This window comes from Hippocampus zosterae, chromosome 10, assembly GCF_025434085.1.
Source record: "Hippocampus zosterae strain Florida chromosome 10, ASM2543408v3, whole genome shotgun sequence".
Lineage (NCBI taxonomy): Eukaryota > Metazoa > Chordata > Actinopteri > Syngnathiformes > Syngnathidae > Hippocampus > Hippocampus zosterae.
The window spans coordinates 9,937,970-9,965,507 of NC_067460.1; the positions used below are offsets into that span (position 1 = coordinate 9,937,970).

At 40.6% G+C, this 27,538-nt stretch overlaps 4 protein-coding genes across 7 annotated transcripts; all 4 read right to left on the reverse strand.

Annotated features, from left to right (window-relative positions):
• Positions 1-522: 522 nt before the first annotated feature.
• Positions 523-1,919, reverse strand: dynll2a (dynein, light chain, LC8-type 2a). Its single transcript, XM_052078080.1, has 2 exons — positions 1,747-1,919; positions 523-1,304 (listed from the first exon to the last, which is right to left on the reverse strand). The coding sequence occupies exons 1-2, from the start codon at positions 1,876-1,878 to the stop codon at positions 1,167-1,169; spliced, it is 270 nt and encodes an 89-aa protein (XP_051934040.1). The 5' UTR covers positions 1,879-1,919; the 3' UTR covers positions 523-1,166.
• A 979-nt stretch (positions 1,920-2,898) lies between these two features.
• srsf1a (serine and arginine rich splicing factor 1a) lies at positions 2,899-7,654 on the reverse strand. 3 transcript variants are annotated; one of them, XR_007964314.1, is made up of 6 exons: positions 7,237-7,654; positions 6,022-6,206; positions 5,157-5,329; positions 4,657-4,980; positions 3,588-3,688; positions 2,899-3,311 (listed from the first exon to the last, which is right to left on the reverse strand). XR_007964314.1 is itself a non-coding variant. In XM_052078070.1 (4 exons), exons 1-4 carry the CDS (start codon positions 7,422-7,424, stop codon positions 4,765-4,767), a joined length of 762 nt encoding a protein of 253 aa, XP_051934030.1. In that variant the 5' UTR covers positions 7,425-7,654; the 3' UTR covers positions 4,212-4,764. The 3 variants fall into 3 exon arrangements, 1 of the variants encoding a protein (XP_051934030.1); XR_007964313.1 differs by having other exon boundaries at positions 2,899-3,688; XM_052078070.1 differs by lacking the exons at positions 2,899-3,311; positions 3,588-3,688 and having other exon boundaries at positions 4,212-4,980.
• An 890-nt stretch (positions 7,655-8,544) lies between these two features.
• On the reverse strand, positions 8,545-17,313 carry aldoca (aldolase C, fructose-bisphosphate, a). 2 transcript variants are annotated; one of them, XM_052078057.1, is made up of 9 exons: positions 17,224-17,313; positions 16,028-16,175; positions 15,388-15,599; positions 14,992-15,046; positions 14,390-14,550; positions 13,320-13,403; positions 13,074-13,248; positions 11,092-11,291; positions 8,545-10,072 (listed from the first exon to the last, which is right to left on the reverse strand). In XM_052078057.1, the coding sequence occupies exons 2-9, from the start codon at positions 16,137-16,139 to the stop codon at positions 9,980-9,982; spliced, it is 1,092 nt and encodes a 363-aa protein (XP_051934017.1). In that variant the 5' UTR covers positions 16,140-16,175; positions 17,224-17,313; the 3' UTR covers positions 8,545-9,979. The 2 variants fall into 2 exon arrangements, with proteins under 2 accessions (XP_051934017.1, XP_051934018.1); XM_052078058.1 differs by lacking the exon at positions 17,224-17,313 and having other exon boundaries at positions 15,388-15,595; positions 16,028-16,174.
• A 1,273-nt stretch (positions 17,314-18,586) lies between these two features.
• On the reverse strand, positions 18,587-26,513 carry bbc3 (BCL2 binding component 3). The gene is made up of 5 exons (XM_052078079.1): positions 26,239-26,513; positions 24,543-24,602; positions 24,368-24,461; positions 21,557-21,753; positions 18,587-19,737 (listed from the first exon to the last, which is right to left on the reverse strand). Exons 2-5 carry the CDS (start codon positions 24,588-24,590, stop codon positions 19,642-19,644), a joined length of 435 nt encoding a protein of 144 aa, XP_051934039.1. The 5' UTR covers positions 24,591-24,602; positions 26,239-26,513; the 3' UTR covers positions 18,587-19,641.
• Positions 26,514-27,538: the final 1,025 nt, after the last annotated feature.

Below are 27,538 nucleotides of genomic sequence, written 5' to 3' on the forward strand. Positions count from 1 at the left end.
CAGGCTATATTCAATATGTCTTGTGTGTTGGTTTTATGAGCATACGTAATGAAAAATAACAGAATTCTCCCATTCATTAGGAAAACATGCAGAAACAATATGGTAAAAAGTCTCGCAAAAGGCTCATTCAACAAGGCTGATGTTTGTGGCAACAAACGCTTATAAATAAAATGTATTATTATTATTAAAGTGCTTGAGAACATTTTTTCACATTGTGGGGGAAGTCGTCACACAAACGTATGAATCATAGAAAAGTTCAGATATCCTGTCCCAAATAAACAGATTAGCGCTCATCATTAAGATGTGATGTTACTGCTCTAATTAAGATAAAGATGTTTCAAGATGATATTCTTTGTTAAAGCAAACTATAAAAGGTACAGATATTCTCAAAGTAAAGCTCAGTAGTTGTTCCGTTGTTAAATATATTTGCTGTCATTGTTGAGATGTTATGAAGTTTCTATATGCAGATTTTTTTAGCGTTCGCATTCAACAAAAAGCACATTAATCTAAATGCTACAACCATTTGCTAGAAGATATCTGAACTTTTATTTTAAAATTAAAAAAAATAGCCCAAATCAATAGAATGAAACTATGATTCAATACCATGAATATTTGTGATAGCTGTGACATTCGTCATCAAATTTCAAAGAAACCTGGAGAAATGTATTCACCCAAAGTGGAGCACTGTAATTGTTAATTGCCATGATGTGGCATTGTTTTGACATCACAACTTCGAAAACTGGTCAACAACGTTCAAAGAAAATGTTCCTACAACTTTTTTTTTTTCGTGTAAACAAGTGAGCACTAATTGTTGTAAGAATCACGTCCATAAATACTTTTCAAATAAAAACTAGCACGTTCTACAGCTTTCCCTTGTTGCACGATCAGCGGCCACCATTTTAACTGGCCAACACCACGGAATTGAGCGAGGTTAACAAAAAATTAAAAGTACGAGTTGTATTGAACTGGCAATTGATAACCCATGTCATGGGTTATCACACATGTGATAAACCCATGTAGACGAACTAAAGGTGTCGCGCATGCTGCGCTGCATCATTACATCATGTTGTCATTATTATTAGAGAATGAGATGCGTTAGCCTCAGATAGCTTTGAGGAGCAAAACCATAACCAAAAGTGAGGGGAACAAAGGATAAAAAAAAGGTCTCAGCCCGACTTGAAGAGCAAGATGGCGACTTGGCCTAAGTAGAAGTAGATGAAATGTTTGGTCTCGTGTGTCACGTAGCTGCCGAAGTTTCGACCCACGATGCAGTGCCAAGTGGGGTTATACTTCTTGTCAAATTCCTGATAAAACACCAAAAGACAAATATCAGCAATAGTTACTACAAAGTACAGCTGTTCAAAAGCAATTTTCTCCTCTATGCATGAGCCTTTGTGTGATATGTGTATGTGAAGAAAAACATTAGTGAATAACTGACTACTGTAGTGACTGATGTGGTGTGTTGACATCAAGACAAAATCATACAAGAGCTTTTTCAGTGGCCATCTGTAGTGATTGATGTACAACTTTGACGTCAAGGCTCACCGATACAGTTGAAACATTGTAGTCAAGACTAAACGATTCAGAAAAACACTATGTGAATACCCATAGATTATAGTGCCTGATGTTTGACATTCAGACTAATGCATATAGAAACATGCTTTTGAATAGCTGTCTGTTGTAGTAAGTGAGGAGAAGCATTTTCTTTGACTTTCTTGAAAACTGACTCGGCGTCCCTCCAGTCACCTTCTTGATGTAGGCTGCAATGTCCTTCTCGATGTTGTACTTCTCCATGGCCTGCGTGGCGCAGTCCACGGCGTCCTGCTGCATGTCCTCCGACATGTCTGCGTTCTTGATGACGGCCTTCCTGTCAGTCATGACGAGGGTGAGGAAGAGGAAGAGCAGGAGGATGTTGGAGCCTGGGAGGAAGAGGGTGCACGCACATTATGACGGCCTGGACGTCAACATACACGCACGCAAAAATGACGTTAACCAAATGCAAGACGACTGTTTGAACGGCTGAGCTAAAACATGTAGCCTCTCGCTAAAAACATAGCCAAGTCGTTCCTGCGTTTTAAAACTTACTTCCTTTTAACGCAACACAGACGTGACTTGGGGAAACTTGATACAGGTGGAGACGCATTACTTCGCCAAATCAATTCAGCAGAAGCACATTCAGTATTCACTATTGTCGAACAAGCGTTATACACGTATCTCACTAGTTTTGTAATAAAACCGTCAAAATGTAAACATTCAATTCAATCTAGCCCTTCAAATTAATTTAAAAAAATATTAGCTTACCTTTGTTTAAGAGGTCACGAAGCGTCCCAAATTCGAGCGCTGGTCGGAAAGTTTGTCTTTTAATTGCCGTTTGTTTTTTTAAGCAAACTGGTCTTCGGGTAGATAGGTACGTTTGCGCTACTCTCGCTTGCTCTAGCGACACGCCCCACCCCTTTATTGGGGGCTAGGCTTCCTATTGGCCAGTCACACCGCCTTCCCGCGCTGTGCGGGCGTTTTCCTTCAGCCGGTCTATGTCGGCATCTTATTTCCTCCCACAATGCAACATTGGCCCATGACGTAAAAAAACATTATTTTTTTTGTTTGATAAATTTAGAGTAAAATATTTTTAATAAACTCATTTTTTAAATTTATATCAGGGACAGTACATAATGATCGAAGTAAATATAGCAGTTAGCCAGAAGGCTATTTTTCATAATCATAAGGTGTCACTCCAAAAGAATACGTGTAAACACACACACAAATATATATCTACATATATGCAGAAACGCACATTTTTAAGACCATCTCCACCAATGTGCTATCTTATTTTTCAAAACATTGCTTGCCTGATGCAATTGCTACTTACTGTCACAAATAAAATCAAGGAGGCATTATGAGTCTTCTTGAAGATGTTTTATTGAAAATGCTAGAAGAAAAAAGGATTAAGCAAAGAAATCAACACTCAAACTAGTACCCCATATGAAACCCTCCCCAAATTTTCCCCGCATACCAGGCATCTACGATTCCATCCTTTGATCCAACTTCCTGGTCCTCTGTTTTTCTCGTCATTATCACTGAAAGACTTCATAAAAGATAGGCAGATGGCAGGCTATTAAAAAACAAACAAACAAAAATGTTTTTAAAGTTGCTCCGGGAGGTCCCCTATTAATTAGTTCTGAAAATTTTGCTGGGAAATCCTGGAATACTGATCCCGTTCCCGATCATCCATCCTTGCCTATTATCCCTTTCCTAAAAATCGATCCAGCTCCAAAGGATTGCGATCCACTGAGCCACTCCTCTCCAATCAAAACCTTGAAATACCAGGAAGAAAATCAGAGGCAGACCATTAGAACACAATGTACAAAAAAATTGGGGGCAAAAAAAATTAACTTTTTTAAAATGCAAGAGCAGGTAGAAAATAATTCCCTCACACAAGTCGGATTTTTCATTTACACATGACAGCAAAGATGTTACACATACATCACAACACTTTTTGTCTGTCACAGGCCAAAGAGGTGTGTTTCAATTCTATGACATGCATGACAAGAATAAAGAAATGACAAGAATTGACAGAATGTGAAGCATACCATGGCCTCCATTTGATGTCCTATCCTGACCATACAAATGAAATGTGCTCCACCACAATCGGTTTTTATTCCAAATCACTTTAATCCTTCTCTTCAGATGTCTAAAGGAAGACACAAGGTAAAATATAGTTAAAGCTTTGGTGTCTCTGATGAAATATCCAATGACAATACACCCACCCTCTTTTTTTTTAAATCACAAAACATTGTGTGGATCAACATTTTTGCATGTTTTTTTTTGTTTGGGCGGGGGTAGGGGGTGCAACTACATACCAATCCCATCTAGGACAAAAAAATAAAAAAATTGGGAAAGTGTTGGGGTTACATCTAGGGTTGCAAAATTCTTTTTTTTTTCTTTTAATGGTAACTTTCCAAAGGAATGAATAGAATTTGTGGGAATGATCAACGGGACTAAAGCAGGGTCTTAGTAACCTGCGGGATGGCTCTCGATTAACTTAAAAGTGGTGTGGAATTGTATTTTACTACAACCATACAACTGGATTTCTTGCAAATTAAGTTAAAACTTTGCAAATCTTCACTACAGATTATCTGATTTTATTGGGAAGGGACAGAGGGGCTCTTCAGATCAAAATGGGGAGTTTGCATGGATATTTTTTTGGGGCGGGGGGGGGGCGGGGTCAAATTTGTTTAATTGGTCAACATGACTTCCTTGACAAGTAGCACAGATGATTTGTCGGTTGGGGCAAATTCAGCCATCTGTTTTGGCTCCAATTTGATGTAAAAGACACCACGGCAGGTCTGACATAAAACAAGATAAACACCCGATTTGCAAATGACAAACTCCCTTTTAACATTTTAAATTGGCCTTTTGTGGTGATGGGGCATTTTTGTGTTTGTTTAGAAGGCAACTTAACTTTTTTTGTTGTTCCTCAATGACTCCAATAAAATGTTCGATAAAATGTAACTTGGAAAAACAATTTAGCCACAAATAAAATCAGTTGAGATACTAAACTGTAATATTCTGTATGGATGTCTGCTCATGACACAACAAAATGGTTGATAAAAACACCTCTGCAAAATTCCCCCATCTTGACTTCCCATGGAAATTTACCAGAAACATCTGAGAAATGTGACAGAATTCCCCGCCCCTTTGCAACCCTAGTTACATCACAGGGCGGGAGAAAGGGAGGGCGAAAAGGGATGAACGCCACCAGGTTTTCTAGGAGCGCGATCGTGATCGAGAGCAGCTGTGTCGCGGCGAGTAGCGTGGCGACGCCCGTCCGCGTCCTCTGGAGTTGCTGCGGCTCCGGCTCCTGCTGCGGCTGGGGGTGCGACTGCGGCTCCTGCTCTGGCTGCCGCGGCTGCGGGAGCGGGATCGTCCGTAACTCGGGCTGCGGGGACCGTCTAATTTCACGCGAACGTATGCCGTCTCTCCCTGGCGGCACACAAGACAACTGCACATTGTAGGTGGAAGGGCATAGATGGGGGTATGGGTGGCGGACGGGTGGTGTTGTGGTGTGTTTAAGTGTGTGTTTGACAGAAAGGGCTACTCACCTCACTTGGCACACCACACAAATCCAGTGCCAAGAGACCAAAGTGCTACCAACATACCTCGTGCGAACGGAATTTGGAGTTGTCCAGCTTTCGGACGGCATAGGTCATGTCTTCCTTGCGCACAAACTCTACAACACCGGTCCCGTCTCGGTACACGTCGGCATAGCACACGTCGCCGGCCTCGCGCATGTGGTCCTTCAGGTCCTGCCAGCTGCCGCTCTGAGGGAGTCCTGCAAACACAAAATGGCCAACATCATTTCACCACGTAGACAAGTACAAAATGACCCTGGAAATATCATGTGAAATTAAAGCCTCTTGCATTTTCATTCTGCTGCCGCCACACCTTTGCTGATTTGCGTCTTTACACACATTCAAATCATCACCAGGCATCTCCCTGATCTCTTTATGGCCTTTATTTTATCTTATGCGATTGTTCCATTTTCATTTTCACAAGTCATGAGACTTGTTCCAGGTATCGTATTTCGTGCCATGTGCACCGGCAACCATTTTAAAACGAAACATGTCTCTTTTCAGAGACACAATGTGTGTTGTTCATTTTGGCATCCGTTTAGTTTTACAGTTAACTCCAGCTGGGGTGTCAGTAAACGGCTTAAAGCACACTCGGGGACAGAAGAATCAAAATATTTCACACGCTTGCTGCACATGTAACATGGTGTATTCGGATACTTTCACCACATTGGGAACACTCTTACTAGCGCACTCGCGCTCTCTCACACGCGCACGGGCCGTTTGACACAATCATTTATCCTAGGTGGTCATGTTTTTAAGATTGTGGGAAGGCAAATTAGAGTTTCAAAATACGGTTACTTTCAAATTCGGGCTTCGAACCAGAGTCCAGGGTGAGGGTTCCAAAGTGTTAGGTCAATGTGAGCAGCAAAGCACGACAACGCATCATACTTACCGGACACAACCACCCGATACTCGGAGCGTCTGGATGGGGGCCCATACCGGCCTCTCGGGGCTGCGCCTCCGCTACCGCCCAAACTGCTGCCTCTGGAGCCCCTCCCGCTCCGGGGGAACTCAACGCGCAGCCGGTAGCCATCGTAGTCGTATCCATCCCGGCCGTAAACGGCATCCCCAGCATCCCTATCCACAAAACGGAGTATGTAAGTCACAGCGAAAATGTGAGCATTAAAACCATGTCTTCTCTCGTTTAGGATGGGTTGCAGAGGGGTTGGACAATTTGTGGTACATTTCCATGGGACGTTAACAGAGAATATTTTTTAAATACGCCAAATTGGAAGTTTTTCGAGGGAATTGATGGGTGTTAAGAGGTAATCCAAGCAAATTTAATTGAAGGGTACCACATTCATGCATAATCTTTTTTTTTAATCATAAATCTTCTTGGCAAAATATATAGCTCTCCTTGCCCATGTGTGAGGACATTACAGCTATTTAAATGTTTTTATTAGACTCCGCCCACTAACTAGCTCACAAAACACAAATGAAAAACAAAATTGACTAGGTGACTGCTTGCAACTCCCAAAGCTTGTAGACTGGACCAGTTGTCTTATCATTGTAACAAAAACCAATTTGGTTTGATGAATCGATTTAATTTAACCTAACCAAATTGTTATACTCTAAAAGTACCGTCTTAAATCGTCATCTCATGTATCCAAGTACTGCAATTGATTAAATGAGTAATGTAGGTGTTTTAGTCAGGAATTTGGTCAAATCCAATTCCACAACATAAAATCCTGGTTTATTTGCGTTTATTCCCTTTGTTGGGGGCAGTAATTTGACGAACTACTTGTTGGCGTAATATGATAGTTACCTCGGTCATCTACTGTACTAAACACAACAATTCCAACCAATAGTAAGAATCAAGTTGCCTCAATTCAACCTTGGAATGGATTCCCATTACCTGGGAAACGGAAAACCTACACAAAGAGAAACAGTTCTCAGCACACACGGTGCAAACGTTGATTGGTATCGTGGCAGGGAGTTAAAAAATATGTTCCCAGTTATGCTGCAAAATAAGGAAATGCAGTAACATTAAAGTAAAACTGTGCAGTAGGTCCAGTGTGTCGTCTCGCCCGTGAATAAATAGTTGGCAGTTCGCCACAAAATGGCGGCTCGCTGCCTATAAAAAGCTAAGCTATCAATAGCACTTTACCTTGGGTCTTCGAACTCAATAAAGGCGAACGGCGGTCCTCCTCTGCGGTTTTTTAGGTCGATGTCTCGAATGTTGCCGTACTTGTAGAAGACTTCCTCCACGTCTTTGGTGCGGATATCGGGCGGGAGGTTGCCCACGTAAATTCGGCAATCGTTATTCCCCGCCGGCCCTCGCACGACGCCAGACATTATTTGTAGATGGGGCTCGTTCTCTCCTGCTAGACGGGTTTAGTTTAAAAAATAAAAATAAAAAGTGAAAAAAAACACTGGCCTTGTAGTCCCGAGCGCTCACGTCCCGGCAAGCAGTGGAAGGGTTAATCACGCGGCTTATCGTTGTTTTGTTTGCGGTTATTCACAAGTTGCGGACTCGGCTCGGCCTCCCTCCCTCCGCCACTCACCGAACTTCCGGCGTGGCACGGGAACTAAACTACATCCACGTACCAAAAAGTAGTCCGCCACTAATAAAGATAGAAGTCGATGTCCATTCAGTACATGGACAAAGCAGGCCATGCTGTGAATTGATTAAACGTGGCCGATATAGAGCCTAAAGCTGAATATTGAATGTATTTTAATGATATTTTAAAAGAGTTTAAGTTGACAATTGCAACATCAGACAAAAACTCCAGCGGCTCATTGCTTTGTATAAACGGCTGCTAATATATAAAAATTCACACTATGCTATTATTGTTATTCTGTATTTTATACGTGTATGACTTACATACTTCTATGCATTTGTGCGTTCTCTATGTGAAAAGTGCCATTCAAACCTAATGCACTTTGATTTAAAACTGCTCACAGTCAATGTGTGGTTTTAACTAAATCCCTATCAAACCACTAGGTAGTGGTTTATTTAGCTGATTTGATGAGTATTCTCTTGTAGTCATACTTGTTATCCTCTATAATTCCTTTACATTAATTTTCAAAATATCAAATCATAGCAACACAATTTCAGGAAATATCTGTGCATAAGAAAACACACCAAAAAATTGTAGTTTGTAAAGTGAGCCTGTGAGTGGCGCTGTAGGAATGCTCCCCAGGCAAAACCCGAAAATCAAGACGTGCAAATGCCGCCAACGTTGGGGGCTAACGATACAGCGTGAACGAAAGTCTCAAATAAAAATAACAAATGGCTTCCTTGTTCAATGTTGCGTGGATTTTTATGCGAACTTGGTGTCAGGGGAAGCTGATGATAGTTGGTTTTAGTGGGCATTCATACTCTTAGACTCTGATTTCACTGCAGTGGTCTCGAAAGCAACACAGGACTGAGTGTACTGTACTTGGAGAAAAGCAAAACGTCCAAAAGTCTGGCTTCATCTGAACACTTTTATTTGGAATGGAGTCTGAAACAATATACACACAGACTTCCCATCAAAGGATGCAGGAACACCAATTTTATTACAACCGATGCATTTCTATTTCAGGTTTCATGTGAGGCCAAGTTTAGAGTTCTCAAATTTGGATTTCATTACCGGTACTCGATTGAGTTTAAATGTGGGTTCTGCTTTCAAGCATTATGGTTTTAAATTAAGATTTAAACCCAATCTTAGGGTTTCAAAGTAGAGTTTTTATACAGCACATTTCTTAGTGAAGGTAACTCAATGAGCATCACACAATGACACGACATTTAAGGCAAATACATTTGAAAGAAAAGATAAATTCAAAGTTGTTTTCTAAAATTATTTAAAGAACCTTTAAGAGCATAATTATCAAGATTATTGAAATGTTCTAAAAAACCTAAAGATGTTAACCATTGGTGTGGCGGGGGTGGGAGAGATAGTTTTTTAAGATTTGCAACCATTGACACTTGGGGCTAACTTCAGTTCTGTTGGCATTTTAATCCATTTGCATGCAGCATCTCAGCCAAATGCAGATGCATCATGTTTCAAGACACTTTTGGGTCTAAAATTAAGAGTTTAAAGCCTAGGTTAGGGTTTCATATTAAGATTTAATATCTGTTTTACAGTTTCAAATTAATGTTTCAAATCAAGGATTTAGCCTTAGTTGGGGTTTTACAGTATAGTAGCGTTAAATACACTTTTAGAGTTTCAAGTTATGGGTCCAAGCATGGGCAAGGGTTTTAAACAAGGGCTAGAGTTTCAAATTAGGGTTTCAAACAAGCCTTTGGGTTTAAAGGTAGGATTACATATGAGCATTTAATATAATAATTTAAAATTAACATGTCAAATCAGGAATTGGGTTGTAAATCGTGGCTGCTGTTTAAAATAAAGTTTAGAGTTTCAATTTGGGGTTTCAAAAAGACACGATTAGGGTCTCGAGCCACAGTTTGGGTTTCAATTTGACGGTTATGGTTTAAATTAAGATTTCAAGCTAGGTTTAGGGTTTTAAAGAAATGTTAGCATCTCAAATACTGGTTTCAAGTCTGGATTAACATGTCAAAGTAAGATTTGATCGTACCATTTAATATCTGGATTATTATAATTCATGTTTAAAATCAGGGAAATGGTTTCAAGTCAGGGTGAGGTTTTAAGCATGTTGAGAGTTTCAAATTGTGGTTTTAAACATTGGTTAGTCTTTGAAAGTTGAGTTTAAAGGTCCTTTTAGTGTCTCAAGTAAGAGTTTCATGGGGATTTAAGCAAGGATTTGTGTTCACCTCCATCTTGTTTCAGAAATATGTGACCTCCAAGACAAAATGATGAAGAAAATTTCAAGTAATACTGACTACAGTATGTCACAATATCTATTCACGTTTATGTGGCAATGGAATCTAAGCTCTATGACCGTGTTTAGTATGAGTAACAGGATCCATAGACGCCGTGTGCAGAATCTGCATAGTTGTCGGCGCCCTTGTACTTTCCTCGACACGCCAAACTGTTGACCTGACACAAACACAGAACACCATCAGCTGAATTTACATATGTACTGTGTGATTGTAGAGTGCTGCGGATTGCGGCTGAGTATTTATTTTTCTGACCACCTTTTCTTTTTAACTTCACAACACTCAAAAACGGATATGTACATGTGACTCTTACTTTGGCCCAAAAAACTGAACTGCTCAGGCCAAAGCTATGTCTAATATAAAAATATTGCTCGGACGTCTTTGGGTGGCTTGTTGTGGTCACTACACGTGTTGAAGTGAGGGAGGAGCTTCATTGAGTCAGGCCATAGCCTCGTCTAATACATTGAATTGCTTTCCCGCCATCTTGCTGCAAAGAGCAAGCAAAGAGCAGCTGGAGGAACATTTAGAAAGAAGGAGCCATGCACTGAAAAGAAGAGGAATTAAGAGTAGAAAGTTATAATCTACTGTTTGTGCAAGAAAGAGAGATGTGGACGGGGACAGTAAGACAACAGGGAGAAGTACGATGACACTAGTGCAGCCTGTACTACTGGAGACAAATTCCTTGTGTGTTCTACATACTTGGCCAATAAACACGATTCTGATTCTGATGTAGCGAGAGTGGACTTGAATCACTTGAGCCCGTATCTCACAGGACGCATTGAGTGAATATTGTTTTTTTTTGTCATGCTTCGTGTTGCAAACAGTTGCAAAGATTTTCACCAGACATTCCCAAACCATTTTAATGGTCACAAACATATTTTCTTGTTGCCATCAAATGTTGAACATGTTCAACATTTCTTTGTGACTCAAAACACTGTTTGAGACCATTTAAAATTATTGGTGAATATCTTTGCGACTGTTGCGACCCGCTCATGTGAGATGCGGCCTTTAAACCGGCATCTCAAAGAACGGTGAAGGTTTGCAAGTGTGACCAAAGAGAAGGTTGATCGAAGTAGTGATGGACGATAGGGGGCGACTGCAAACGGGACAAGCCAAAATACAAAATAGATCTGTCCTTGAACATGAGAGCAACATGTGAATATTTTTTCACCCTCTGACCTCGGCCCTCCTGATGAACTGCTCTGTAGCGGCCTTCTCATTCTCCTTGTGTCCACGCCAGGCCCGCAGCGCCGAGGCCTGCAGGGCGCGGCCGAAGGAAAAGGTGAGGGTCCAGGGTTTAGCCAGGGGACAGTTGTTGATCGCGTTCAGGTGCACGGACGCTTCCTCTTCGCTCTGCCCCCCTGATAGGAAGGCCACGCCTACCCGGGAAAGTAACATGTTTATTAGTGATGGGTCCAGCGTCACAGACGCATGCGTTGGGCTCACAGAGAAATCCACGTGTCGTGCGTGTGCTGTTTCATTACATCACGTGACCGACACGTGAACTGCATCGACGCAGTCGACACATTCCAGGCTGCTTGACACAGTCCAGGCTGCGTCACCAAGTGGACGGGGTGTCGACGCAGCAAAAGCCCGCCACACAGTGTTTTAAGGAAGTGCGCTCACTCTCGCTCGCTTGTGGCACGAACTTCGTACCTTGCCGATTATGGAGCAGAGACGCAAATTATCCACCGTGTGGGACCATTTTGATCTCCTGGATAATAGGGTATGTCAAATCTCCTTCTATCACCAAGTGCATCTCAGATTATTGACATGTTTTGTACCATTCGAATTCAATTATTGAAACACGGTAACTCGCTTGCTGAGTTTAAAAACAAATTCAAGAGTAGGACAAGAAAACGACACTAATCAGAATTAAGCTGATAAAAACTGATACATTTATAAAATACAGTAATACATCAGAATTACATTGATAAACTTATAAATTGTATTAATGAAATGCTGTATCCATTACGAATATGAGAAAACATACTGTATATGAGAAAATCGACATAAATTTGCTCGAATGAGCATGTATATACAAACCGAAAGTTGTAAAAATAAATAAGTGCAGCACACATAAGGGTAAAAGTATCGTTGCAATGTAGACTTTTTCCTTTTAATTTCTGTAATAAAAATGATCAATTCATATATTATATAACAAGGGGTAGAACTAGAACTAATTAACTTCCTACTCCTTTGAACATATAATTGCGATGATGACTATTTCCCTTTTTTATGTCTAACTTCACTTTTTGCCAGTGTATTACTGTATTGTAATGGCGCCGCGAGAGTGGGTGCCTTTCCAGCAGCTCCCATATTTTGTTGTTCTACTTCTTCCTTTCATAACTTTGCTGCTGTGAATTGGGAATTTCTCCATTGCGAGACTAATAAAGGGTTTCTTATCTTATCTTATCTTATATTTTATATGTTCAATAAACAAACAAACATTGAATGATACAATATGAATGCATGGATGTGAATAATTGTGTGTACACTTCATCATCAAATCAGTCAGTTCAGTCTGTCAAGTGGGTTGGCTGCAGGGATTTTGAACGTCCACCAGGTGGCAGTGGTCAGCGACTCAGTACAGTATCAACACAGTGTGTCAGTGTGTCGACACGCCTCATGAGGCCTCAACGCTAAACATTGTTTAGTGTAGACCGGGGGAGCCCAAGTCCACTCCATGAGAGCCCCTATCGAGTGTGTGAGAGATGTCTCTCTCGACCAACATACCTAATTCAATTTTTTTATTAAGCTTCTGCAAAGCTGACTGATCATTTGAATTAGGTGTGTTGGAAGAGGGAAACATCTAAAACGGGGGTCGGCAATCCGAGGCTCTGGAGCCGCATGCGGTTCTTTAGCGCCCCCCTAGTGTCTCCCTGGAATCTTTTCAAATATGTTTGAAAATGGAAAAAGATCGGGAAGGGAAATATATCTATTTTTAAATTTTCTTTGATATTAGGCTAACACAGCCAATGTAAATACATACAGCATGTGTTGCCTTCATCATAAGGAATTTGAATTTTTTGCGGCTCCAGACATATTTGTTTTTTAGGTCCAGTATTTCAACATTTTTGGTTACCGACCCCCGATCTAAAACATGCAAGATATACGCCCTTGAGGATTGTTTTGTCCCCCTTGGGTTACGGTTTACTGACCTGCCACTGCCGGAGGAACTGTGCGGCGCAGGGCGGTGAGAGTTGCCATTGCAACGTCCTCCGGGCTGTACTTTTTGCTGCAGCCATGTCCCGGCGTGACCATGTTGGGTTTGAGCAGCGTGCCCTCCAGGTAAACGTGGTGGTCCGACATAGCTTGGTAAACCGCTGTCAGCACCTGAACTCCAATACAACATGTTCTTTGGTTATATGTCTTGAACTCACAGATGTGAGACATCGGTTGCTCACCTTCTCAGTGATATACTGGCAGCGCTTAAGGTCGTGTTCTCCGTCGGGTAAGAGTTCGGGCTCGATGACGGGCACCATGCCTTGCTGGAAGAGGAGGCATCACAATGCCGCAGATGGAACAGCCAAATAAAAATGTTGTATTTACAACAAAAATGATGTTTGTCGGTCCCAAATGAGACCCAAGCTATAGCAACATTGGCCATTGAAAACGAACTCTGAATCAGAATTTTCGCATTCAGGTCAGAATTGTTCATTGCATATTGTTGTCAGAGAGGAATATTTGGATGCCACTCAGGTCTACATATGTGTGTTCTACTGCATCTATGCGGGGTATGCGGATGCGTGAGAGGCTATGTGTACGCTACATTTCAGCAGACGCATGTAAAGTAAGTAAAGGAGCCGTAAGCTATTTTAAACTAAAAGGAAAACCTTGTTGTGGGTTGATACATCATAGGCCACACTCCGATATGTTTGAATGAGATGAATGAATATGGCTTTGTAAACGTATGATGAAGGTCAAGTGCCATGTAAGTGCACTCCATTTACCATTGTGAGAAACTGGATTTTTGATATGATGGACTACGTGTGAGTGTTTTTTTGGGGTGCGGAGGGGGGGGGGTGGAAGACTACAAGCTGCGAAACGATTCGAACGTAATTCACTGACGTGAACATGAATGGCGTCTAGAATTACGATTCGATTCAATTATGTACGGATGCTTCTGTCATGTTCATTAGTACAGCATGTAACATCATGAAAAAGTTATCCACAGCCCAAACTATTTCAGTTAAACAAATTGAAAGGAACAACAAATCATCAGAAACCGACTTATATTTATTTATTTATTTGTTTTTGATTGGGCCATTGGCCAGTTGATGCAATCCTGAGACCAATTCATCAGTTTGCGTGTACAGGTGTGCATCTCTCGAGTAAAAGACAATTCGATACTCAAACAGTTTATTTGACAGACGCTTTCTACTTACAAACTATGGCAAAAAGGGAAGGTAGTGGTGCCATCCGAAAGGAGTTGTGATGTCATGGTGAAATGGTCCATTTACGTAGGTACACTCACCTGCTGGCAGATGCTGGCGTAGCGAGCCAAGACGTTGGCGTTCTCGCTGATGGCCAGCTTGGATGGGTTGGTGTCGCTGATCTTCATCACGCAGCGCCACTTGGCGAAGGAAGCACCGTCTTTTTTGTACTGGGCGCAGCGCTCTGACAAGCCGTCCAGACCTATGGGTGAATGTTTTTGTCATAATTTTGCATGACATGTCGGAGTATATGTATATGCCGAAGCATTCCCTCTTATTGCTCTGTCAATGCGTTCCCTCTTTCTAAAAGGGCTTCATCTGAGTAGATTCATCGCCAATTTTACACCAAGGTGATTAGTATCGGCGTAAGTGAATTAGACGATGTTTATTTGTGAGGCTAATTTGCACAAATGTAGGCAATTTGTCCGCCAAATATATACTTCTTCCCTTATTTAAATATGCGCAAATACCATCGGCGGACCGAGACACATTCTGCTTGCCAACTTAGTGATATATTTCACCCTCTGCCCGGGCTTTGTTCAATTTTAACTTATCAGTTAGCACCACGCAAAAGCAACGCAATCTATAAGGGAATTCTGCCCTCAGTGTACAAGAAACGGTGTGGTACATTTCCAGTACTCACCCTGGGTAGTGGTTTCTCCGCAGGTTCCTGCCAAAGGAACAACTCCCTTGTCAACCTAAGCAACAAAAGACAAAGACACGTGTCGACAAGCGTCCACATCGGTGCAATAGTCATGCTGTCTAATCAGCATCTTTATATTCCACTCTTATGAGGTGGGTAGACAATATCTTTTAAGTACTTTTTTTACACCTTGTTGGACAAAACACAAATCTAAACCCAATGCATGGTTTGATCCATTTTGGACCCAGCGCTGGGTTAGCTATTTTGCCCAATTTTGGATTTTTTTATCCACCAATTTTAACAGTGCCTCGAAAAGCCACAAAAAAATGGATGGTGGGCGGCCAGTGGCTCTCGGGCTGTAGTTTGGACACCACTGCCCTAACTTTGTAAATGTACCTTGATGCCAACCAGGATGCCTTTATCTCGAATCATCTTGACAAAGCTGACCCCGCCGTCCGAGTGCTGGTAGAGCGTCTCGTGGAAGAAAATGACCCCGCCGATGCAGCTGATAACGCGGTCGTCAGCGTTGAACAGTATTTGGCGGAACTGACGACGGTTCTCCTCCGTGTTCTCCACACCCACCTGGGCTAGACGCTTGGCCATGCTACCTGCCACAAATACCCATGCTTAAAAGTCACGCAGTATTATTTTCCACATTGAAATAAAATGAAAGGCCATTGATGTCTTCCAAGGTTATTATGCAAATAGTTAATGAAAACTAACAAAAAAAAGAAAAACTAAAATTGAAAAATCATTTTGGTGAACAAATGTCCATGTCCATCCAAATCTATTTTAACCCTTATCACTTCAAGCAACCCAAAAAAAAAGCACCATCAAACTCCATCTCTGTGGCCTTTTTTCCCACACAAACGTCTGCTCCATGATCCTTGTGAGGGTTTTCATTGTGTATTTTTATGTTCGGCTTCTTGTCCCGTTCAATAAACAGCTGAAAGTACATTTATTATTCGATTAGGTGCCCACCCCCTGTCCCCACTGTTGAAAACCATTTTACCGTCGTGGAGTTGGGTCTACGTACCTACTGACTCGTCCGCAGCCAGAATGCCCTTCCCCAGAGAGACGATGCGCATGGCGGTCTCATGGAGTTCCTTTTTCTGAGCCTCAGTCAAGGCGGTGAACTGGTGCGTCATGTTGACCAACTGAGCTACCTTCAATAGACGGCGCTACTGAATAATCACATAAAAAAAAAACACAGTATAGTTAAATCTATTGGTGTGTTGAAAATCAGTCCTTAGCTGCTATTGGTGTGCACTGTAAATAGTGAATTGGCTATTTTGCATTGCTGTTCAAATTTGTTATATATCATCGGGTTGTCGGTGTAAAAAAAAAAAAATCTGAACTGGAAGATCTGTAATGTTGTGTCGGGACCAGAGAAAGTTGAACCACAATTTGGCGTGGTATACTGTCCAGTTCATAAAAATACATCTCATGTTTAATGATTGATAACGAAACTATTGTTACTGTATTGTGTATAGTGGTGTATGCAGGTTCCACTTTAATTTAATATGAAATATGGGTCTCAGATTTTAAAATGATAAATTAAGACTTTTTTACCAAAATAAATATGCAAATTGTTTTTCAAGAAATACCTTATTTAAAAAGATTTACTTATATTTTAGAGAATGAATCCTTAAAATTTTAAAACTTGAATCAGAAATGAAAACCGATTAAAACGATTTTACAAAACATTTTTTTCAATGACATTTGACAAATAGATCTATCCATCAAACCCTTTTCCAAACCACTTATCCTCCAAACAAATCTAATTTAATTTTGAATTAAAAGTAGCAACAAGAAGCCAATAAATATAACATGAAATAAATACATTCATTCATTAAACAAATGCAGCGGACCTTGTGTGTGTATATATATATATATATATATATATATATATATATATATATATATATATATATATATTCATTTTTAAATTTTGTTTTACGTTTTTAATGTAATAAAATCAACAGCAGCGTCAATAAAAATTATTTCACAGATTCTCACAAGATATTTCAATACATGCAGTATTTCAAATATTACATACGCATTCTAAAAATAAAACGCATAAAATATCAAACATACATTTTTTTCGAAATGAATAGGTTTGTTTGTATTTAAAATCAAATCATCTTTGGCGGCTTGAAATGCCACTTTCTAGTTTGGTCAAAGGATTGTTTCATCTGGGGAAACAAAAAAGGAGCACAAATTCTTTCCTACCTTGACAGGAAGTGAAGCGGGACGAACTGGAACGACGGCGGCCGCCTTTTCAATGAGTCCTGCATTATGGGCGGAGCTTGATCGTCACGTGTCACACCAAAAAAGGTCATCAGAATTGGACGCAATCGGTGCTGTTTTCCAGATGTGACAGTAATAAAATAAAAGGCACTTGGCTGTGAAGTAAATACAACATCAGCAAAAGTAAATGTCAAATATCACATTTAAAAAGAGATCCATGGACAAACTATTGAATTAAGCAGCCTAAAGCAACCCACTTTACGCCTTTAGCCGCATTGCTATTTCTATTCTAATCATCTCAAATGTCCCATGGGAGGCTGTGGTCAACCCTCCTGCTATTTGGGTCCTCTCCCTGGAATCCTCATAGGGCTTTTAAACAGTCTCAAAGCAATTCATCAACTCAATAAAAAGTTTTTTTTACCATGTTATATTACCAGTTTTGTTATTTTATGTTAACTATTCTGAAAGGCCCTTTGTTACAGCTGTAGCTGTTGTGAAAGCGCTACATAAATAAAGATGTATTGTATTTTTAAAATTAATTTAAACCTTTAATTAATAAGGTCAGGAGAGACCCTGCCAAGACACGCGGACTAGCGCATGGCACCACGAATCCTTCTGACCAAGGCAGCCATTTAGAAAACAGGGGAAATTACATGAAGATGATTTTAGCCTTCTTCGCTACCGTCATAGTTTGAATGTGAAAATGTCAGTTAAACAAGCCAATGGCGCATTCTGCAAAACACAAAGTTTGGTTCCCAGTTTGGCCTTATATAAGCATCGACTAAGTCTCGTCTCTTTTCGGCCTTGAGCCACTGTGATGAAGGGCTGTTAAATGCAACAAGTAGAGCATTTTGCTCTTGAAATTGCTTTACTCTAAAATGATGGCTCCATCCATTCCACAGTGGGTCAGTGTGGCTGCGCGAGTGGCCATGGTGGACTTGCGCAAACAAAATACAGAGAAACATTTCATGTTGCGCCCATTCATGAGTGTGAAGTAGATCAAGAACAGCAATCACATGTGGATTCCTCCACTGGGATGTCATCGCTGTCATCTAATTAGAAACACTTAATGACCCTACTTTATCTAGTGCTGTTATTGAGGCCGCCCTCATTGGCTGGCTGTCTCCTCGAAATGGGTCAGCTCAAAATTGTCCGTAACCTACACGACCAAGTAAAGATCGATTATTTCCAGTTCGTTTGTATATTTCTATCACCTGCCACCATTTCAATTGTCTCTGATAAACCCCTTGGAAATTACTTTAGAACTGACTGATTGATACCTCACTGTTCCAGTACTTTTGTAGGGCAGTCCATTTATGTTAATATAAACAAGAGACACCAAAACTGTATTCAACTAACTTTATTATATAAAAGAACAAAGTAGAAAATTCCAGTAGAAACTTTACAACAGTAAAAAAAAAAATCAACTGGATGAGTTCCACTTCCCAGCAAAAGTACCAATGCAAAGTGGTGAACATGGTAAACAACGTAAAACAAACGCTGAAAGTAAAACAGGATGTCAAAAGTGCACTTTGATCGAAAGTAGATAAAGATTTCTCTGAGTGGCAAATCCTGCAGTTATGTCTTTTCGTCACTTTTTGAGTTCGCTGACGAGTCACAGCTTCCCATTTTGTAACACGCAGCAGGAATGTTCAGAACATAAAATAAATAAAGAAAAGCCTTAGAAAACAAGACAACAACAAAAAAAGCTACAAATATGCTACCGCAAAAATAAATTACTTATCAGACAATCATTTCAAAATGCGGTGAAATACTTTTTTCGGGACTCAAATGTTTTCTTTTTTTGTGTGACATACCTCCCAAATCCACTGGATTTATTACGCTACTGGATTTATTTATTGCGCTGATAACAATCAGCGCAACACAATTTTTGTTTAGGATCGGTAACAAATATTTACACTCTCAAAGGTCATGGAGGACCAATTATGTATTTGTGTGTGTGTTTGTGTTGTGTGAACATTTTCACTGCACTAAAAGTGCATGTGTGTGTGTGTGCATGTGTGCGTGATCAGTCAATCATCAGTGTGCGTGGTCAGTACAAAGGCACTGGATGCGTCACACGGTGAAAACATTTCATGACTGGGCTAGAAAATAAAAGTAAAAAAGCTAATTTGCCCAAAACAGCTCATGAAACGAAACTGGCTAGCCATTAGCTTTAGCATTGGGTGTGGACAAATGTCAAAGGATTTGGATCCACTTTCACAGTTGACAAAAATACAAACAAACAAACAAACAAACAAACAAACAAACGTGTCGTCTTCGGTCCAAACCAGCAGAAACAAAAGCCAGCAAGTATCGTCTGCTGTCCGGACCAGCAGACTCACCTACGCCTTTTGCAGCAGCCTAGTGGTTGCCGCAGTAACCCGGCCGGCACTGTGCCTAGGCTAGCCTGTAGAGGGCGCTGAGGGTGCGAGCCACCAGGTTGAGGAAGCCCTGGCGCACATCTATCCAGTCCTGCCAGTGCGGAGCATCGTGCTGAAGGGCAGACACAATCAGACACATGAGGTCATGTATTAGTCAGCTAACATGCTAACTGTATTAGCGACCTAGTTGAACCACATGAAATGAGACAATGGAGAAAAAAAACCTATGCGCATGTACACATGCACATGGGCTAGTCAAAACATCCAAATGACCAACAAACATATGCATGTATGCTAGGCAAGGTCAAATCAAAAATGTCTATCACAGTGGTGTCAAATATACGGCCCGCAGGCCGGAACCGGCCCGCAAGGAGGTTTGATCAGGCCCGCAGGATAATTTAAAAGTGAAAAAATGCACAAAGGACACGGAAAATGTATTATTATTATATTATAATAAATATTCTTAATAACGTGCAATTCATGGAATATCGGCTAGGGGGACATACTGTTTTGATCCGAGGAAAAGACAACATTGTTTTGATCAGAGAAGAAGACAACAGCAGCCTCAGTCTGTCACTGAGACAGACCTAACACAGCAGACGTGATCAAAGACGTGAATACTTTATTCTTTACACATATTATCGCACTCTCCTTAGTTTGTAAGGTGTAGGCAGGGATTACATTTAGATTGTATCTGCTCGTGTAAATGGTTTAAAAATTCATTTCTTTACAAATCTCATTTAATCTTAAAAGTGCATTACGATATTTTTCAATACCAATTACTTGTTAAGGTTTTGTGCCTTTGTACAGTCAGTGGGATCAGTTGCAATGCATATATGTGAATGATAAAAGTAAATTGCACATTTGTGCTTCATGAAATGTTTTGTAAAAGATATGTTCATGACATTTCAACATTTTCCTAGTGGTCTTGTCCTTCTGTAGACCAAAACAAAGACATATTATTTTGGTTATTTATAGCAGAGTATGGTAAAAATGGTCCGGCCCAGTTGACATCTACCGAGGCCGTATGTGTCTCTCAATGTGAAATGAGGGTGACACCATGACACCCACACGCACATGCCCCCCCCCACACACACACACAATAGGCTCAGTCAAAATGTCCACACGCACGCACACAAGCACGCACGCGCGCGCACACACACACACACACACACACACACACACACGCACACACACACACACACACACACACGCACGCACGCACGCACACACACAGACAGCCTTGAGCACATAAACAAAGATGATGTCATCTCTTGCCTCACTCAGACATGCAGCCTGAGTGTATGCTTGTGTGAGAAGGGGGAGAGGGAGGGGGAGGGCTGTTGACAAGTCCTCATGCGAGGTATTGTGAGGACTGTTGAGGGGGGAGGAGATAAGAAAGGTAGCACAGTACAGGTTCAACATTTGGGCAGAATAAAGTGACCTCATTCATAAGTCAAAACCACACAGTGTGTGTGTGTGTGTGTGCGTGTGTGTGTGTGTGTGCGTGTGTGGATGCCATGTTTCGTTGGTGATGACAACATACAACAACAAAGTCCACGTGTCTGCCTAAAAGTCACATGGATGTTGAAAGAAAGAGGCGGGGTCACAATATGTGTCCTAGGTTGACCTTTGGCCTGCCATTCCCTTTATCAGCGGACAACACGGACGATCAGCTCAGTGAGTAGTGAATCGTAGTATGTCACAGGGACGTCACACTATGACGTCATGCTATGATGTCAGTTATAATTCCAAGCTGTGATATCTGGTTTCAATCACACTGACGTCATGCTACAATGTCATGAAATCATGCTATGTTTCGAACGATGATGTCACGCTAGGGCGTTGGGCTATGATATGATGGCATCCAGCTTTGATGTTACATCATGACATCCTAAATACATGTATTTCCGTATCTGCAGATCTCTTACCGCTCTCAGTACAGAGGCGTTAAATTGATCCCCGATAGTCCGGAGCTGCTGGGCCAAGGCGTGGGTGTCTACGTGCCCCGCCTCCATCGTAACCTCGCTTCTGAGATGCGACCCACCCCCAAACGCCCGCTGATCTTGAGGCAGCAGGTCCGGCAGGGGAGAGCGCTGGTGGGCCACTTCCTGACGTTGCCGCCGCTCTATACAGAAAGACGTCACAAACAGGAAGTAAGAATAATTGTAGAGTATGTCACACTATATGGCTAAGCTGAACTCACACATTAACATAAAAGACAGCATTAAGTTTTAACTTTCAGGAAAAAAAAATAACTTGTTCCAAAATTGGATGAAAATAGAAGTTTAATAAAAGCTTAACTTCAAACCCAGGGAGGCCTGCACAACGCAGGCCTGGGTAGAACATGCAAACTCCACAAAAAGCAGATTTATTTGTTTGACGAAAAATTTCTCACCCTGTGTAATATAGTGTTAGTGCCAGCTAATTTCCTTGAATTTGGTCTTGTTTGACAGCCATGTGACATTTGTATGTCGCAGAAAGGCAGGCTAGTTTATTTTGCATGTTTTAATTGAGGATTTGGTTGAGTGTGTGAGGTAGCAGGAAGTGCAGGCTGCTAGTGTGAGTGCATGTGCAGGACAAGTCTCAACATGCCCCACAGATGAGAGACAGCATAAGGAGGGAGGGAAGGGGGAAGTTCCAGCAAACTGAGCCACCAACATGTCACTTCTTTACAAGATGCAAAATAAGTTTCCATTCACCCCTACTACACAAGACAACACAAGAAAACATTTACTGTGTTGTAATTCATTTTTTAAAGATTTTTTTTGCCTATTTGTAATGATGATGTCAGTACATAAAAATGTAATATTCTAAGTAAGCTAATTATTTCAACAATGTTGTCATTTCATTAAAAATGAAATTGGTCATTCTATACTTTCCTCTAAAATGTTTTTTTTTGGGGGGTGGGGGGGGATTTAAAAAATCACATTGTTACGACCGAACCATTGGCCATCGATTACTCGGTTGATATCACTTTTGAAATCTGCAGATTTATTTTCTTTTAACACATGACAAAATAAGGCAAAGATAATGCCATTCAAACATCACGCCCAAACCCATTCCCACATTAAAAAAAAAAATTGGACGATTTTTTTCTCTCTCTGCTATTGAGTGAAACAAATACTAAAAGCAATAAAAGTGTTAAATGTTTGGCCTTTTGTTCATCTTTATTCTTCTAAGCATCATGGGACCACGAAAAGATGTTATAATATTCATTGTATTATTACAATTTGTAAAATTTTGCACAATATTTTGCTATGGAAATGTTATGCCAGTTAATGGCAAGCTAGCAACTGTCTCACAGCAGACAGCAATGAATTGAGAATAAATGCATGAATTAGAATGGGATGATTAAATAACCAAAATACTTTCTCTGTATTTACATCCCATAAGCACTCATTTAGGAAGTCCAAGGTGCAGCCAGATGTTTTTGTTTTGTTTTTTGGTACTCCTGCGTATTGTTAAGAATATAAATCATACACTGTTGACTTGTAAGATGAGATGTGTTTGCAATTTTGAGGTCTGTGAAGAAACACAAAGCATGTGTCAAGTTTTGTTTTCAACAGCATGTGTCAAACGATATCATCTGTTCCACAAACTGGTCGGAGCACTTTTTGCTTCGATTTGCGTCAACGGTGCATCCCAATGTACGTCAATCCGCACATAAACACCCTACAGTGCAAGTATAAACTCAGGTTTATCACGTAGGGAGAGCCGTGGAAGACCAACCGCAGACTCGCAACATCTGGGGTTTCAAAGCGTGGCGTGCGGACAAATGGTGGTCCCCAGAGAAACCCTATCAGTGGTACATTTGGAATTTTAACACCTAAACAGACCAGATGTTGTGCAGGAAACAGTCCATAGTTGCAGTTGTGGTAACCCTTGCATTGAATCTGCCTCACTATGTTCTGATGGTGCATAACGAAGTACACCTTGAACTGGTCACCAATCAGTTGGAGGGCACATATAAAAACGATCAACCATTCACGGCTACATCCACACCATCACTGAAATGGCAACCGACCCCACCCTGCCTGTACACAAGTCAGGTGAGTCTCCCACTGCACCATTAGTGACACGTCACAGTTTAATTGCACATTTCAGTATTCCCAGAGCCGCAGCTGCCTGAAGTCTCGATCAATGTGGATTTTTTTTTTCAAGGCCGTTGACAAATTCGGTATTTGACAGAATAAAATTCTGATAAGATTTTTTTAATGAATGTAAGAAATAACTTCTTTGGACCCCTGAATGCCCTTGGATTGGCTGGCAACAGGTTCAGGGTGTCCCCCGCCTACTGCCCGACGACAGCTGAGATAGCCTCCAGCATCCCCGCGACCCTTGTGACGATAAAGCGATCAGAAAATAGATGGATGGATCCCTGAACAATTACAACAATAAATATATGAATTAAAGGCAAAACATTCAAATGTTTTGTAATCCTATAGTATTTCTTTTACTTCACAACAGAGAGTAAAGTTGGCAAAAATCTGAGATTTTTTTTGGCCAATTTTTTGTGGGGGTGTGGGGTTGGGAATGGGGGGGGGTCACCTGATTTTTGTTGATTTTAAAAGAGGTAATATTGACCAATTAGATCATCTGGCCAATTAATCTGTATTATTACCATTTGCCTTCTGCACTTACACAATGAAGTTGACTCCAATCATTACCACTTTAGTGATTTATGGCGGGAATTTTTGGACCTTTTGGAGCACATTTCCCGCATAATTTCATGATCCTACCCGACTGTTCTCCCAAGAAGGCGTTCGGCTGGTCTGGTGGCAAAGGCAGCGGTGTGGGCAGGATGGGTTGTTCCTGGTGGTTCTGCTGCTGGTTCTGGCGGTGATTGCCAGGAAAGTTGGTGTGCAAGACGAAGTGAAAAGCGCTGGGGTATTGGTGGGGTAGAGGGCCGCTCACCTCTCCGGCAGCCTCTCCCACACTCTCCACGGTCTCAGCACGTGCCATCCTGTTGGTTGCCTGAAAGAACAGCACAAACCAAAATTACATCACATTTTGCACGTCCATTGCTGATGAACACCATTTTGGGTGAAAAACTGTGACAAAAGATACAATTACAAAATGTACAACACGCCTTCCTACATGCATCCCAACAACAAAAAACACGCATCAGACATGGCCATAATAGCGTTTCTCCATTCACTCACAGGAATTTAGGAGTAACTAAAAGAAAATCGAACTTCCCACTGCATGCAACTCACGCTTTTGTGTCCTTCCTCAAACTAACTGATGCAAACCTAATCAACAGTAACCACAACCTGCCTCTCAATGCGTCCCACAAATACACATAAAAAAAAAAAATCAACAGTAACCACTTCCTGCCACTCAATGCGTCACCCAAATACAAATACGAAACCAGGGGGTACAACAAACCCAAACAAATGTGGAGTCCCCAAGCAAACAACATATCACGATGTAGAAAGGTACATCATAACAATACTATGAACTTAGAATCATGACCGTTACAAATAACTCACTATAACTAATCCATAATGCGAGCTTTTGCCCCTCCCCCCAAAAAGAAAATGAAGCAAAAATAAACTTAGATTGGGTGTTTTGCTGACTTGCACTGCTTCTCACAGACCGTTTGCGGACTTCAATAAATAAATAAATAATGAATATGTTTGAAAAAAATCTGCGATGCACCGAAGCCGCGATAAACGAAGCGTAAAATAGCAGGGGATCATTGTATACAAATATATAATACAGCATAAATATTGGTGTCATATTATTTGCCTAGAATTTTTAAATATTGAGAATTTAAAACTTTTTTTCTGTATAAAATTGCTAGGAATGATGCCCATATTTGGTGATGAACCAAAAACACCGAAATAAAAGTGATTCTCAAAGTGTAGGACAGCTACCACTGGTGGTACGCAGAAGCATCACTGCACAAGTTCAGTTTCAGTTGTATTTAACTTTAAGTTCTATACGTTTACATTTCATCTTTAAGAATATGTATCCATTTACTAAGATATATTTTTATGTACAAACTATTGTAATGACATCATGATTAAAACTTTTTAATTTTCCTACGTTTAAAAATAGCATTCAAACTGAGCAAAATGTTGCAGTTGCTTACAATAACATACTATAGTATACAATACAATACTTTTTGTTGGGGGGGGTTACTGACCGTTTTTAATGAACACCATGGTAGACTATGCTTTGTTTTTTGCGATTCTTGGTGTCAACCGCTTGAGAAGCAACTACTTAAACGATCCCAATGGCAGATAACGTCTAACACTGCCGAGTATTTATCATCCATCGAGCAGCATGCATTTAAGATGATGCAAGCTTGACCTACATTCTTTCGTTGGTCACCAGGGGGCAGCACATTGCAGATTCCTATACAGTACTTGTAAACAAAACGCACTAGCACCGTTTTAAAGTCTTTTTTTTAACTGACTCTACCCCATAAATGTGCACTAAGAGAATTTACCACTGCATTTGAACTTTGGGGTTGCTTGGTTGGATGTAGCAGGTTATTTTCGATTGTAAAGTGTTAGTTAATATTCTGGTGAGCATGTTAAAATACGATTCATTGAATATTGAACGACGTATAGCTGCACTGTGTGTGACTGTTTTGTCTTACCGGTATGTGGTGTTTCTTCGTGTTAAGTTCTTCGGGTCGCTGAGTCGAGAGAAACCCGAGCACATCAAATGCGGGCCGACGCGAAAAAAGAGTGTCATGCGGTCGGTCCACGAGTGTCACTTCTGTCAGACGAGCTTGCCCGACGACTTTTGGTGGCTGGTCGAAGATTGTTAGGAGTCCATTCGTGCGGCCACTACCGACGAGAGGTTTGCATGTTTGGTTATCGTCGTCGTTTTCGAGTCTGCCGCCGCGCGGGGTTCCCACTCTTTTATAGTTGATAGCAATATCCGGTTTGGAGTTTCAAAATAAGATGTTGTTTTGACGAATAATCTCATACGTATAACAACTGTTCGGACCACTGCATTAGTGTTGTAAAGCTTTACAATCCAGATGAAAAACTTTCACATTTTCCCTAATGTTGGATTTACATCTTATTCTCTTTGTAATTTGAAAAGCCCATGGTATTTTTCTTCTCTACTTTCAAAATCCTTTCAGTGATTTTAATATGTTCAATTTTTTCTCATTTACTTTGCAATGTCATTTGTACTTTTAAGTGTCGTGTCTTTATTTGTGTGAAGAGCATCGAGTCACCTCATGGATAATATATAAATGTGATACTGTATAAATAAAACTGCCCTGCCTTGCCTTACTGTATATGGCCAAGCTGAAAAGGCGGCAAATAATTATGAGAAAACAGGGATAGGGTCATTTTCTTGGTTTTTAGATAAGTAGGATGATTTTAAGAGAAAAAAACGTTTTTCAGATTCATGTTATTCCAAGTGTAAAGTTGTGCCTTTAAAGGAATATCAATTTTTAATCAGAAATAGATTTTTCCCCTAAGAATAACTTTTTGTCCAGAAACTATGTGGCCTAAGAAAATTCGTAACTTTTATATTGAAACACATTTTTTTTTCTCACTGAAAACAAAATCCTTTTTCCCCTCAAATATATTGAAATTCGTACCCAAAGATATACACATTTTCATCACAAAAATATACACTTTTCCCAAACAAATGTGACGTTTTGTTCCAATGGAATATGTTCAAGAGACATTTTCGTAACTCATTTAGTACTAGCCATTTAAAACACTAAAAATACGTCCTTGTGAATCATTTTTAATTGAATCCCGTGATGGGGTTTTTTTCAATCACCATAATACTCCTCTGAATGACATGAGAGCATTATCCATATCAGTGTACAAACTGTTGTTTTTGTATAAAAATTACATAGAGTAATTGCAATGTATCAATTATGTCTCGTGCACGTGGCTTGTTGTAAACAACCACTGAACGCTCGTCTA